This window comes from Chrysemys picta, unplaced genomic scaffold (genome assembly GCF_011386835.1).
Source record: "Chrysemys picta bellii isolate R12L10 unplaced genomic scaffold, ASM1138683v2 scaf1, whole genome shotgun sequence".
NCBI lineage: Eukaryota > Metazoa > Chordata > Testudines > Emydidae > Chrysemys > Chrysemys picta.
Genome location: NW_027052708.1, coordinates 2703238 through 2716682, shown reverse-complemented (window position 1 = coordinate 2716682; position 13445 = coordinate 2703238). Strand labels below are relative to the sequence as shown.

Sequence of the window (13445 nt, the reverse complement as noted above, 5' to 3'; positions counted from 1 at the left end):
GGAGAGATTTAGTTTTCTGGGGCTAGTGACTGCCCCCAAAGTTACTCCTACCAGTGCCCTATTGCCTTTCACTGCAGCTATCATTCCCTGAGTGACTGGACTGGAAAGAGGGGGCACCTGTGAATCAGGGCAGCCATAGGTCAGACACTGCAGCATTGTAGCCATAATATAGATCCATAGATTTTAAGGCCGTTGGGACAGCTAAATAATCCAGTCTAACCCCGATATATATCACAGACCACCAAAGTCCGCCCTGCACTGAGCCCACCAACCTGGATTAGACCAAAGTGTTGCAGGCCTCAGGAGAATAAATTAGTGTGCGTCACAGGCAGAGACTAGGAGGGACTGAGAGGCAACAATACCTGAGGCCCCTGCAGAGAGTTGATTGGTGAGATACCCTGCTGATCCTAGCAATGACTTGCAGGCCATGCTGCAGAGGATGGTAAATCCCCGCAGCATCCCAGTCAATCTGACCTGGGGGGAAATTCTTTCCTGATCACAAAAATAGAGGTATGTTAGATCAGGGGTAGCCAATAGGCAAACCGTGGGCCAGATGCAGACTGCCAGAGGCTTTTGGTCAGACTGCAAAATTCTGGGAGGCAGTGGGCATTTGGGGAGAGGGGGATCTAGTGCGGGTAGAAAAGTGACTGGCTATGTGCTGGTGGGATTGCGGGAGCTGGTGCTCCAGGCTAACTTGTAAGTGTGCGGGGGAAGATGCCCCCCGCCCCAGTGGAGCTTGGCCACATGCTCAAGCTCAAGGTTTCATCTGATGCCCCCAAGTCCTGGTGCGCCGCACACCTGGCAGGGCTCCACTTAGGGAGGGGGGCACCTGCCCCACCCCCAAGTTAGGAGTCAGCCCCGGGTGCCATCTCCCCCAAGCCCGCCAGCATGTCGCCACTCACTCCTCTCCCCGCATTAGCCCTAGGGGTGCTGAGAGCCCGGTTACCGCCTGCAGGGGCGGCGGAAAAGTGGGGGCCAGGCCAGGCAGGCGCCACTCACCACAGTGCGGCACTTGGCTGCCAGAGAGCCGGGGGGCAGCATGGCTGTGACCCTCTCCCAGCCCAGCTCTGCAGGTGGCGGGTGAGTCCTGGGGCAGGAGAGGGGCCAGGCCAGCTCAGCTCATTGCCTGTCCCTCGCGTTCCCACCCCCTCTCCAGCCCACAGCTCTGCCTGCCCGCTCCCCAGGACTGGCTCTGGTCCAGTCTTCCCGGCAGCAGGTCCCAGGGCATGAAGTCACTGTCCCGGCTGAGCGGCTGTGACTTGCCCGGCTGCTGCAGGTAACGCGGCGAGTCTCTGGGCTCCCTGCAGGGCTCCAGGGTTCTGGGCGGCTCAGAAAGGCAGCTAAGACCTGGCGAGGGGTGGACAGTGCTGCGCGTGCTGTGGGGCAGGGATGGAAGGCTGGGGTTGTGTGTTTGTGTTGTGCTGTGTACGTAGGTGGTGGAATGTGTGTTTTGATTATTTGCTGGGTGTGGTTGGATTGAGTGTGTGAGGTTGCTTTGTGTGTATGTTTTGTGTCATGCTGTGTGGATATTTTGTGTTGGGGTTGTGTGTTTGTGTTTTGTGTATGGTTTGTGTTGTGCTGTGCCTATATTTGGATTGGCTTGTGCTCTGTGTGTGTTTTTGTTGTGCTGTGTGTGTATTTGGGTTGGGTTTGTGTGGTTGTGCTGTATATGTTTTTTTTTTTTTTTTGTGATGTGCTGTGTGTGTGGTTGGACTGGGCTGTATGTTTCCAGTCAGAAGATTAAAATCTCTCTTTAATGTCTCCTCTAAATTTCTCCAGCTTCAGAGACCAGGAATTAGGCTCTCAATAAGGCTATGAGATCCCAGCACCTAAACCGGGCAACTGGAGGCAGTGCAACAAAAATCCAAACCCAAACTAAACACCCGCCCAGGAGGAGAGAGGATGGGAATAGGAAATACCTTTTCCCATCAAAGATATGTATTTATTTCTGGTGCTTTCAAATGCTGTCCAAAATGTATTTACTTTTTTTTTCTTTTCTTTTTTAAGGTACTTTGTGCAAGAAGAAAAATATCAGGAGAAATGATAACATAACAATTGTTACCCTATAATACTGTTGCAAACAGCATGGATACGTTTGCTGATTAATGCTGACAATTTTAAAAGTTTCAGCTGTTTAAAGTCAATATGTAAAGACATATGACAGTTTTCAGTTTGCCTGGGATGCTTCCCAGTTTTTCTGAAGCCTGAATTTTTTTTTTATACAGACAAGGCAGATAACATGAGGCTTTTTATTATTATTTTTGGATCCACACACAAGTTGTAATACACAAACTTTCAGGCCAGGAAAATTTCATTTTAAGGGAATGCTGCAAATTCATATCAGAAAGTCTGGCTTATTATACACTGTGAGTTTTTAGTGAAATTCCTACAAAGGAGGAGGCATGGGAAAGGCACACCAAAGTTTCAAAGCTGTGGCCTGGGGTAAATAGTTTGTCATAATAGATTTTAGAAAATTAGACTAATGCAAAGCACAGAAAAAATATATAGAGGAAAGGACAAATGCATTCCCCTGGCTGTGAAGTTACTGAATGTTCAGGGCTAGAGAATGCATAGCTGAGGGAAGGGTGGACATTTCCTTAGATTTCTCTTCTACAAATAAATCATTATGGATCCCAGTCCACAAACACATCTATGCTTGCGAATAACTTTGGAGCCATTCCAGTCTATTAATAAAGTACATATTATAAGCTTTTAAAAAGTTATATACTCTTCAGGGGATGGAATTGACTTTACATTGACTTCAATTGGACTGCTGACGGGAGTAAGGAGTAGTCAGATGAAATAGGGTTTTCAGAATCAGGTCCTTAAACATGTCTATGTCAGTTTTAACTTTTTTCTTTTCAAAATATTCAAAGCAATTACACCTTGTTTAGTAATTATCAAATGCCAGTTTTAATTTTAAAGGGGAGAGAGCATAGATGATGGGGGGTGGGGGGAGAGGAATGAGCAGAGGGCAGGGCCTTGAGGGCGGGGGAGGAGCAGGAGTGTCTGGTTTTCAGAAATTGGAAAGTTGGCAACCCTAACTAGCCTCCCCACATACTAAGTGCCCACGGGAGTTTTGCGATCCAGCCAAAAACCTCTGGCGGTCTGGCATTGGCCTGCAGTCTGCCTATTGACTTCCCCTGCAATAGGCCCTGGGTAGATTACACAGAATTATATGTGTTCTTTGAACAGTGGCACTTGTGGTGTGAAAAATGTTTCTCTGGAGTCGGGACCTTAACTAACCTTGACCAAGAAATCTGGACCTTGACAAAAAATAATTAACTACCCCTGGATTGACCAACTCAGGAATATTTGCTAGGATTCCTTCAGCCTGAAAGAAGAGAGGAGCCTTCACCCGCTCCCTCTTTAAGGCTCCAGTCCCAGGCCCTAGGCAACATCAGCAGCCTGGGTTCCCTGCCAAAGCACAAACATCCACCCTGGGGCCACCTCCTGTCTCTGTGGTAATTTCCTTTGTCCCACACATCTGTCTTGAGGACACAACCCCTGGAACAGGTTATTACATCCCCTGAGATTTCCCTACTCTGGCTCCAAGGGTCAGTGTGCCTATTGCAGGTCTCAATGTCTTTTTATTTTTCTCCTTTTGAAAGTAAATTGTTGTATTTCTGTCCCTTTATATGACCCACTGACCCAATTGAATGCAGATGATTGGAAGTGACGTCTCTTGACATTTCTATTGCCATTTAATCTGTGTACAGATGAACTGACCAAACTGAATGCAGGATTTGTGATAAAGGAAATACAGACATTTATGTGAAATAGTGATGTACTCTGTGTGAGATCTGGTACTGATTTCACTGAGGGTTCATCTAGAGAACACCTCTGGCTTCTCCACTGGTCAGTTCTCAGCTCAGCATCGATTTTAAACTATATTTGTAGATTGTCATGGAAATAAATATTGCACTGTGTGAACATGATCAGTCTTACTGGGGATTCTAGTAACAACTCAGTGACTTGCTACTTGTTTTAGCCTTATTGCTTCAGTGAAAACCCAGATTTTTATTAACCCTCCTCTTTTCATTATTTTCTATAAAATTCATTTATTGTCCTAGCAGAAATATTCATCCTCCAAATTTATTGCTAATGTGGAATTCTTTTCACTGTTTGTTTAATTTCAGCTGTGAATTATGAGGGATAATTTCTCATTTATCTCCTTGGAGTCAATGAAGGTTACAGATCTGACCTAGGTTTAGGAACAACCCTGTTGCTCATCTCAGAATATTCTCTTGCTGGTTTTCCACTTTTACCACGTCTGATAGAACATTCAGTGTAACCCCCCCTCCCTCCCCCACCATCAAACAGCCTGCTGTACCCAGAGGTGGCCCACCCTTGTCTCTTGGTTTGTTGTATCTCAGCCTCTCCCCATGATGAACCCTGGAAACTGCACAATTCATCTGGCAAGAAAAATTTCCACTACAGGGAAGACTTTCAGAAAAGATTTAATTTGAAAAAGGCAAAATTCAAGCTGAAGAAATTATAGGCATAAAAATGCAGGAAACTTCCACCCCCCTTCAAATGATGGAAAATTATACAAAGAAAGTTTATGAACCTTTTCCAACTTCCACTAGTACTTCCTGCAACTTCACACAAATCTTAGAAAAAACACCTGCTTTGTGTATCTACCAGGCAGGGACTGTCTCTAAGCCGTCATAGCAGAGGAAGCATTTCTGAGAGAAAGAGGCAAAGCATTTATATCATCACAAGGTTATTTTTTTCCAATGAAATCGTTCTGATATTGATCCCCCAGAGTCACCATGTTCCACATCATCATAACCTGTGTCTCCAGGAAGTGGGAACGGGGTTTCCCTGTCCATGCCAGAGACAACTTCGCTCCTTCGCGAATGCAGAATCGTACCTGAAAATACCAATGGAGACACATATAGTCAGTGGATCCACTTTATGGTGATGTGCAGCAGCAGAGCAAGGTGGAGTTTACAGCAGTGGTTCTCAAACGTATTTGATCACCCCCCTTCTTTGTGTCCATTATAGTTGACGCATCCCACCCCAACCACACAGGCACATACACCGATTAAAAAACAATATCCAACTCTCACTAAATATTACAAACAGTAGGGCATGGAATCAAAAAGAGCCATTTAAGTATATAGCGCTTCGTCCGCCCAGCTCTGAAGGCAGCACTACCGTTAGCAGCAGTGGAGAATGGAGAGTGGCAAAACCATACTCTGCCATCCTTACTTCTGCGCTGCTGCTCGTGGCGGTGCTGCCTTTAAGGCCGTGTGCCTGGAAAGGAGCCGCCACATTCTGCTCTGGCTTCTCATGCTGCCCCAGAATATATAATGTGTGCCACAGTTGAGAATCTCTGCTCTACAGTAATGGTTAGGAATTGTTCCCTCTTCAGTCTTTTGGTGGATCTATGACAAGTTCTAATCCATCATCTCTGTAAATAGTCTGGAAATTAAAACCTTTGGTTTCCAGACCAGCTAACATTGCCAAGTGATAACTCTATTTACCTATTACTTCATGTAGAAAACCCAAGCACTTACCAACCAGGAGCGCTTAGTTAAGAACATCCTAACTTTCACTCTGCCCTAACAATGAACATAAGCACGTTATTCTTATCAAGCACTAAGCAATGCACATTATATCACTGCTGCACCTCCTCTGGGTTGGCCGATGGTGTCTCTGCTCATGGCACAACAGGGAGGGGAGGGGAGATATTGGCCAAGGACAATGGGCAAAGCCCAACTTTCACAGGCTCTTTAACACTGGTGCAGCAGTAACAGGATTTGGGTTCATAGGATTCTGCCCAAAAGATACACGCGCAGTGAACTGGTGGGAATCGAGCACACACATCGTGTGGCAGCCACACAAGGATTGGAACCTAGAGACAGAAGGATCCTAAAAGCAACAGAGAGTCCTGTGGCACCTTTAAGACTAACAGATGTATTGGAGCATAAGCTTTCGTGGGTGAATGCCCACTTCGTCAGACGCATGGGATCATCAAAGGGGCTGACAAAGGAGGTGCTGTAGTCATAATGAACAGGTCGGATTATGAACAGGAGGCTGCCAGGCAACTCTCCAAGACCACATTCTATAGGCCACTATCTTCTGATCCCACTGAGGAATACCAAAAGAAACTACACCATCTGCTCAAGAAATTCCCAGCTACAGTACGGGAACAAATCTACATGGACACACCCCCAGAACCCCGACCAGGGGTATTCTATCTGCTACCCAAGATATATAAACATGGAAACCCTGGACGCCACATCATCTCAGGCATTGGCACTCTTACAGAAGGATTATCTGGCTATTTGGACTCTCTCCTCAGACCCTACGCTACCAGCACTCCCAGCTATCTTCGAGACACCACCGACTTCCTGAGAGAACTACAATGCATTGGTGTTCTTCCTGAAAACACCATCCTGGCCACCATGGATGTAGAAGCACTTTACACCAATATTCCACATGAGGATGGCCTACAAGCTGTCAGGAACAGTATCCCTGATGAGGCCACAGCACGCCTGGTGGCTGAGCTTTGTGACTTTGTCCTCACCCACAACCACTTCAGATTTGTGGACAACTTATACCTTCAAGTCAGTGGCACTGCTATGGGTACCCGCATGGCCCCACAGTATGCCAACATTTTTATGGCTGACTGAGAACAACGCTTCCTCAGCTCTCGTCCCCTAGTGCCCCTCCTCTACTTGCGCTACATTGATGACATCTTCATCATATGGATCCAGGGAAAGGAGGCCCTTGAAGAATTCCACCTGGACTTCAATAATTTCCACCATCAACCTCAGCCTGGACCAGTCCACACAAGAGATCCATTTCCTGGACACTACAGTGTAAATAAGTGATGGTCACATAAACACCACCCTATACCGGAAACCTACTGACCGCTATACGTACCTACATGCCTCCAGCTTCCATCCAAGACACATCACACGATCCATTGTCTACAGCCAAGCCCTAAGATACAACCGAATTTGCTCCAACCCCTCAGACAGAGACAAACACCTACAAGATCTTTATCAAGCATTTTTAAAACTACAATACCCACCTGGGGAAGTGAGGAAACAGATTGACAGAGCAAGACGGGTACCCAAAAATCACCTAGTACAGGACAGACCCTAGAAGGACAATAACAGAACACCACTGGCCATTACATACAGCCCCCAGCTAAAACCTCTCCAGCACATTATCCACGATCTACAACCTATCCTGGAAAATGATCCCTCACTCTCACAGACCTTGGGAGGCAGGCCAGTCCTCGCTTACAGACAACCCCGCAACCTGAAGCAAATACTCACCAACAACTACACACCACACCAGAGAAACACCAACCCAGGAACCAATCCCTGTAGCAAACCTCGTTGCCTACTCTGTCCCCATATCTACTCTGGCGACACCATCAGAGGACCTAACCACATCAGCCACACCATCAAGGGCTCATTCACCTGCACATCTACTAATGTTATATATGCTATCATGTGCCAGCAATGCCCCTCTGCCATGAACATTGGCCAAACCGGACAGTCCCTCCGCAAAAGAATAAATGGACACAAATCAGACATCAGGAATGGTAACATACAAAAGCCAGTAAGTGAACACTTCAATCTCCCTGGTCATTCTATTACAGATTTAAAAGTCACTATCATTGAACAAAAAAAAATTCAGAAACAGACTTCAAAGAGAAACAGCAGAACTAAAATTCATTTGCAAATTTAACACCATTAATCTGGGCTTGAATAGGGACTGGGAGTGGCTGACTCATTACAGAAGCAGCTTTTCCTCTCCTGGAATTGACACCTCCTCATCTATTATTGGGAGTGGACTACATCCACCCTGATTGAATTGGCCCTGTCAACACTGGTTCTCCACTTGCGAAGTAACTCCCTGCTCTCCATGTGTCAATATATAATGACTGCATCTGTAACTTTCACTCTATGCATCTGAAGAAGTGAGGTTTTTACCCACGAAAGCTTATCCACAAATAAATCTGTTAGTCTTTAAGGTGCCACCAGACTCCTTGTTGTTTTTGTAGATACAGACTAACACGGTTACCCCCTGATACATGGGATCCTAGGTATCTTGCTGGTTTGAAAATGAAGTACCACTCAGCAGGGCCCCTGCTGTTCCTCTCCCCATGGCAGGCACTGAAGCCTCTGCTTTGAGGTAATGGAGAGATGAGAGAAGGAGAGATTTTCTCACACGCATTGGTTTGGCCAGGGCTGTTCCCTTGCTGTGTACCCCACATATCCAGCCCTCCCACTCTGCAGAGACAGTGTAAAGTGCAAACAGTTCTCCACTCACCTGTCTGTGAATCCCTGTCTCTGTCATTCACCCCAGTGCCTTGCTCATCATTCTGCCCCAAACTAGGTTCACCTTCAAGGTCAGACACTTGTCTGGCATCATCATAACCATCCCCTGGGACATCTCCAGGCAGGGAAGGGGCATCTGCCATGAAGATGTGAAGTAATTAAGATAATAGTCACAGTGAAGATAGAATTAAATTACAAGCTGCAGATGCACCAGACTCACTGGTCCCTGGGGATCTCTCAGCACTTCCACCCTCAGGGTGGTGAGAGGAGCCCTCCTCTGGATCCCTCAGACTGGGTGATTTCACATTGATTTGATACATTTCAATCAATGGTTGAGAGGATCCTAGAGCTCCCAGATGAGCAGGGGCAGGGGAAGTTCTAGAAAGAGGTGACTGGGATTTAGCCTAGAGGGATTGCTTCACAAAGGCATTTGGTTACAATAATTACAATGTGTTCTCCTGATTTGACATGGCCCTTTGGGTGTAAAATCTGCATACCCCACCCACCCCCCTGTCACAGTGTATATAAGCTGCTATAGCAGAATCCCAGGAAAGGCTGGCAGGGAACATTGCAGCACTGATGACGTCTCTGCTTCGATGTGCCCTCTTTACAAATGGTGAGTAACCCTAGTGATCATGGCAGTGAGGGTCACAGGGCAGTGACCTGAGCTAAGTACCATGTGGGCAGCTCCTGAGCAAACTGCTCCTTCCATCCCTGCAATGAGTCTTTATTATGATCTAGGGCATCACATGCTTCTGTACCCCTGGGCCTCCACACAGCTCTTGTAATGCACCTGGTCAGTGCCCCCAGTGTTGTGCCAATAGAAAATACTGGTGGGGACCTTTGTGGTTTTCTTAACAAACCACAATTGACCCTACTGGGAAACACATTTAGTTTTTTGTCAGGGTGATGTTGCTTCCAGAAGGTGGATTCACTGCTCACCTCGGCCATCTGGAGTCTGGGGGACGTTGTTCAAGGCAGGCTCCTCCACGTTATCGTAATCCAGCTGAGACCCCCCCGGGGAAGCTCCCTCTGGAACAGCAAACACCACACTCAGCCCATGGCACCAGCAGTGTCTCTTCAGTGCAAGTGACCCTTATAACTCGAGCTGTTTATCATGGCACATGAGAGGGGAAGTCGCAGGGGCCCATGGTGAGAGGGCACAAGTCCGAGAACTACAGTGAAACAGGAGTCCCAGAAATAACTAGGGGTCAATCCTGTCCCTGCAGAATCCAACAGCATCTCTTGTATGTGTTTCAGTGGGAGCAGGATCTGGGCTTGTGCTGAGATACCAGGTTGGAACACGGGCGCTGCCAGGCCAGAGCCGACCTGTATGAATCCAGCTGATCTCTGCAGACAGGTTTGAATTTTCCTGTTACCCTGGGGAGGGGGAACCTCCCCTCTGCAGGAATTAAAGCTCCTGCTGGGAGGTCACTGGCCTGATCCTTTGTGAGCTCCTTCTCTCCACTAGCCTCTCAGGCAGCCCAGGGCTCAGCTTGGCAGCGCTCCAGCTTCTCAGCAGAACTGGCTCATCTGCTCAGTGTCTCCTCCCCCAGCCACAGGCTAAACTCCCACAGGGCCCAAATCATGGACTCCCTTGAGAGCAGCTGGGGTAGAAATGCCGCCCTGTTTATAACTAGAGATGGGCCCAGGCCAGGAAGTTCAGAACCAGAGTTCTGGTTCAGCTTGTTATAGCGACAGGTGACAGCTGCAAAACTGTGATCCAGAGCTGGGGCCAGAATCTGAAAATCCCCCTCCCCCAAAGTTCTAGTGGGTTCGGACCAGTGAGTTGGACTCAGCACATCTGTAATTATAAAACAGGACAATCTTCCCTCTCTCTCGCTCAGTGATGTGAGTTGAGCTCCACTGGGCTCTGACACCTTCATCCAAAGAGACTGACCCGTTTCCTCCAGCTCCTCACCTGGGGAAGTCACTGGGAGCCACTCCCAGGGGTGTGTGCTCAGGAGATAGTCACATGTTCCCATCCTGAGATTCTGGCAGAAATCCTGTTCAATGGGATTAGATCTGACTGTGTAAAATGGGAACCGTGTGATGGGAAATGGCTGCGATTGCAGAAAGTGTCATAGAAATTCTTTCCTCTTCCCCCGATTTGGGTCTCTCGACCGGAGTCTGCCCCTCCCCCGTTACCTTGTTCTGATCCAGGATTGTTCTCCCCATCGCTATCCCCGGTGTAATATTGCAGCTTCATCACTGAGTCATCTGAATAGGAGCCTAGAGAGACGAGAACCAGAAATTCATCACAGTGAGAGCAGCTGAACTGTGGGACTGGGAACACATGTGGGGCCTCGAGCACGATTTCCAGTCTCAGTCTAGTCCTCCTTCTAGAGAAGATGCTGAATCACAGCTACTCTGAGCGGTGAGAGGCTGACACAGACTCCCCAAGAGAAATCTCCATTTCATTGTGGAAAATGTGACTGAGAGGATGATACAATCTGACCTGAAGGATGCTGGTGATTCACATACCCTGTGGGGTGTGTGAAGGGCACATCTCTGGCTATGGATCCAGGGAAGTTCCACAATGGTCCTGGCCACTTCAGCTACAGAGAAGACTCCTCCTTAAAACCCACCTCCCCCATTAATCATAGAATCATAGAAGATTAGGGTTGGAAGAGACCTCAGGAGGGCATCTAGTCCACCCCAACTAAATCATCCTAGCCAAGGCTTTGTCAAGCCGGGCCTTAAAACTCTCTATGGATGGACATTCCATCACCTCCCTAGGTAACTCATTCCAGTGCTTCACTGCTCTCCTAGTGAAATAGTGTTTCCTAATATCCAACTGAGACCTCTCCCACTGCAACTTGAGACCGTTGCTTCTTGTTCTGTCATCTGCCACCACTGAGAACAGCCGACAATCTAGTCAGTTTTCTATCCACCTTATAGTCCATTCATCCAATCCATACTTTTTTAACTTACTGGCAAGAATACTGTGGAGACCATATCAAAACCTTTGCTAAAGTCAAGATATATCATGTCCATTGCTTTCCCCATATCCACAGAGCCAGTTATCTCATCATAGAAGGCAATCAGCTTGGTCGGGCATGACTTGCCCTTGGTGAATCCATGTTAACTGTTCCTGATCACCTTCCTCTCCTCCAAGTGCTTCAAAATGGTTTCATTGAGGACTGGCTCCGTGATTTTTCCAGGGACTGAGGTGAGGTTGACCAGTCTGTAGTTCCCCGGGTTCTCCTTCTTCCCTTTTTTAAACATGGGCACTATATTTACCTTTTTCCAGTCATCCGGGACCACCTCCAATCACCATGAATTTTCAAAGATAATGGCCAATGGCTCTGCAATCACATCAGCCAATTCCCTCAGCACCCTCGGATGCATTAGATCTGGAACCATGGACTTGTGCTTGTCCAGCTTTTCTAAATAGTCCTTAACCTGTTCTTTCACCACTGAGGGCTGCTCACCTCCTCCCGATACTGTGTTACCCAGGACAGCAATGTCCTGGTCAACACAGTATCTAACTGTGAGCTAACCTTGTCTATGAAGACAGAGCCATTGAGTACTTCAGCTTTTTCCACATCATCAATCAGTCGATCGTCTCCCCTTGTTGTTTCCACATTAGTCTTATACACTGGCAGACAATGTGCCAGATCATGCCAAGGCCCGTAGGTCTCAACTGAACACTGACAAATACAGAGGTGGTACCAATCTGGCTCACCTGTTACTGTTAAAATAGTTGTTAGAGTTATAAACATTTACTCAGTGTTTTAGACTTTATGGAATGCTCATAAATTGCTGCAGGCATTAATCTCACTTCTAATACATGTATCCCATATTATAAAGTAATATTTAAGTGTTTGCTCGGTAACTGTGAATCACCAGGTGAAGAGAATCAGTAACAAGTGTCAAATACCAGTTTGCCACAGGAGGTATTACCTCCTGCCCAAGCAAAGAAGGCCCATCATCACTAGACAAAATGCCATTTGTTGATTGTTCCTCCTGCCCCACCTGAATTCCTCCCAACAGCTGATTTTGCAACATGAAGCAGAATGGGGGAAGGAATAAAATGCCCTAAGAAGGAGGAACTGTATCTCTCTTGCTGCTTGGACTCTGAGGAGGAAGGATTACTAAGCATAAGAAAAACATCCACAGTGCTTGGCCTGGATTAGCCCTAAAGAAGATGTAGAGCTTGCTTATTATAGAAGCTTCTATTACTTTTTGAAACTTCTGTGTGTGTGTGTGTTTCCCTGCCTTAACCTTGTAAATAACTCATTTCTTCTCCTAGTTAATAAATCCTTAGATAGTGTATTACAGGATTGGCTACAAGCATCTTTGGTGTGAGTTCTAAGGTGCAATTGACCAGGGAGAAGTGGCTGGTCCTTTGGTGCTGGAAATAACCTGAATTCTGTTGTGATTTTTGACGTAAGGGACCATCTAGCGCAAAGCTAAGCTCACCTAGCTGACAGGATAGACCGGAGTACCCAAGAGGACTGTCTGTGACTCCATGGTTAGGCTGTGTATAATGCCTGAGGAGTTTACACTGGTTACTTGGTTGGTGAAATCTAAGTATAGAATTCACAGCCAATCTGCGGTTTGTGCCCTGTTTCCTAACAGTCTGCCCTGAGCCTGGTACTCACACACTTGAGCCACAGCAGGACAGCTTGACATAGGCCAAGACAGGCCAAGAGCAGAGTCTGTGATTCACTCTAACCATCTTGGCTGTGGTGCTGCGGGATGCCCTGAGCACAGCACAGCCCTTGGGCAGGATGTTCCCATCTGACATTGAGACAAAATGGCACAAAGGATAAAAGGGCCATGACTCAAACTCATGAGGCTCTCTTGGGCTGATCTCTCTGCTCCAGAGGCAGGAGGGAGCCGACCCAGCAGACCAGTGGCTGTGGTGGGAGGGGGGCACAGAACATCCCCTGCCCCAAAGCTCCAGAGCAGTTTTCAAATGATAGTTTAGCCTGGCCCCAGACAGTTGCTTTCCTGACCCCTCACTGGGTACACTCTAAGGCTACAGGATGGGCAGAGTGACGTTAACTGTCCCTAGAATTGGGACTTGCAGAGTATGGTGGGAAGGAAGCCCATCTTCATCTGTCTACATGAGTAACTGCAGGTCTCACCACAGCCCCAGCTCCAGAAACTAAAATTCTGTTTGCTGGC

General features: G+C 47.2%; 2 protein-coding genes across 2 annotated transcripts in view; one reads left to right on the top strand and one right to left on the bottom strand.

The window, feature by feature from the left end:
* The window catches only part of LOC112061359 (scavenger receptor cysteine-rich type 1 protein M130-like), a 737202-nt gene that overhangs the window by 267053 nt on the left and 456704 nt on the right, over nucleotides 1-13445 (top strand). The gene's annotated exons all lie outside the window — the stretch shown is intronic.
* The window catches only part of LOC101946474 (scavenger receptor cysteine-rich type 1 protein M130-like), a 61934-nt gene that overhangs the window by 28937 nt on the left and 19552 nt on the right, over nucleotides 1-13445 (bottom strand). The window contains exons 7-8 of the mRNA XM_065578721.1: nucleotides 10458-10541; nucleotides 9252-9341 (exon numbers count right to left, since the gene is read on the bottom strand). Coding sequence (XP_065434793.1) covers nucleotides 9252-9341; nucleotides 10458-10541 — 174 coding nt within the window. The remainder of the gene's footprint in view (nucleotides 1-9251; nucleotides 9342-10457; nucleotides 10542-13445) is intronic.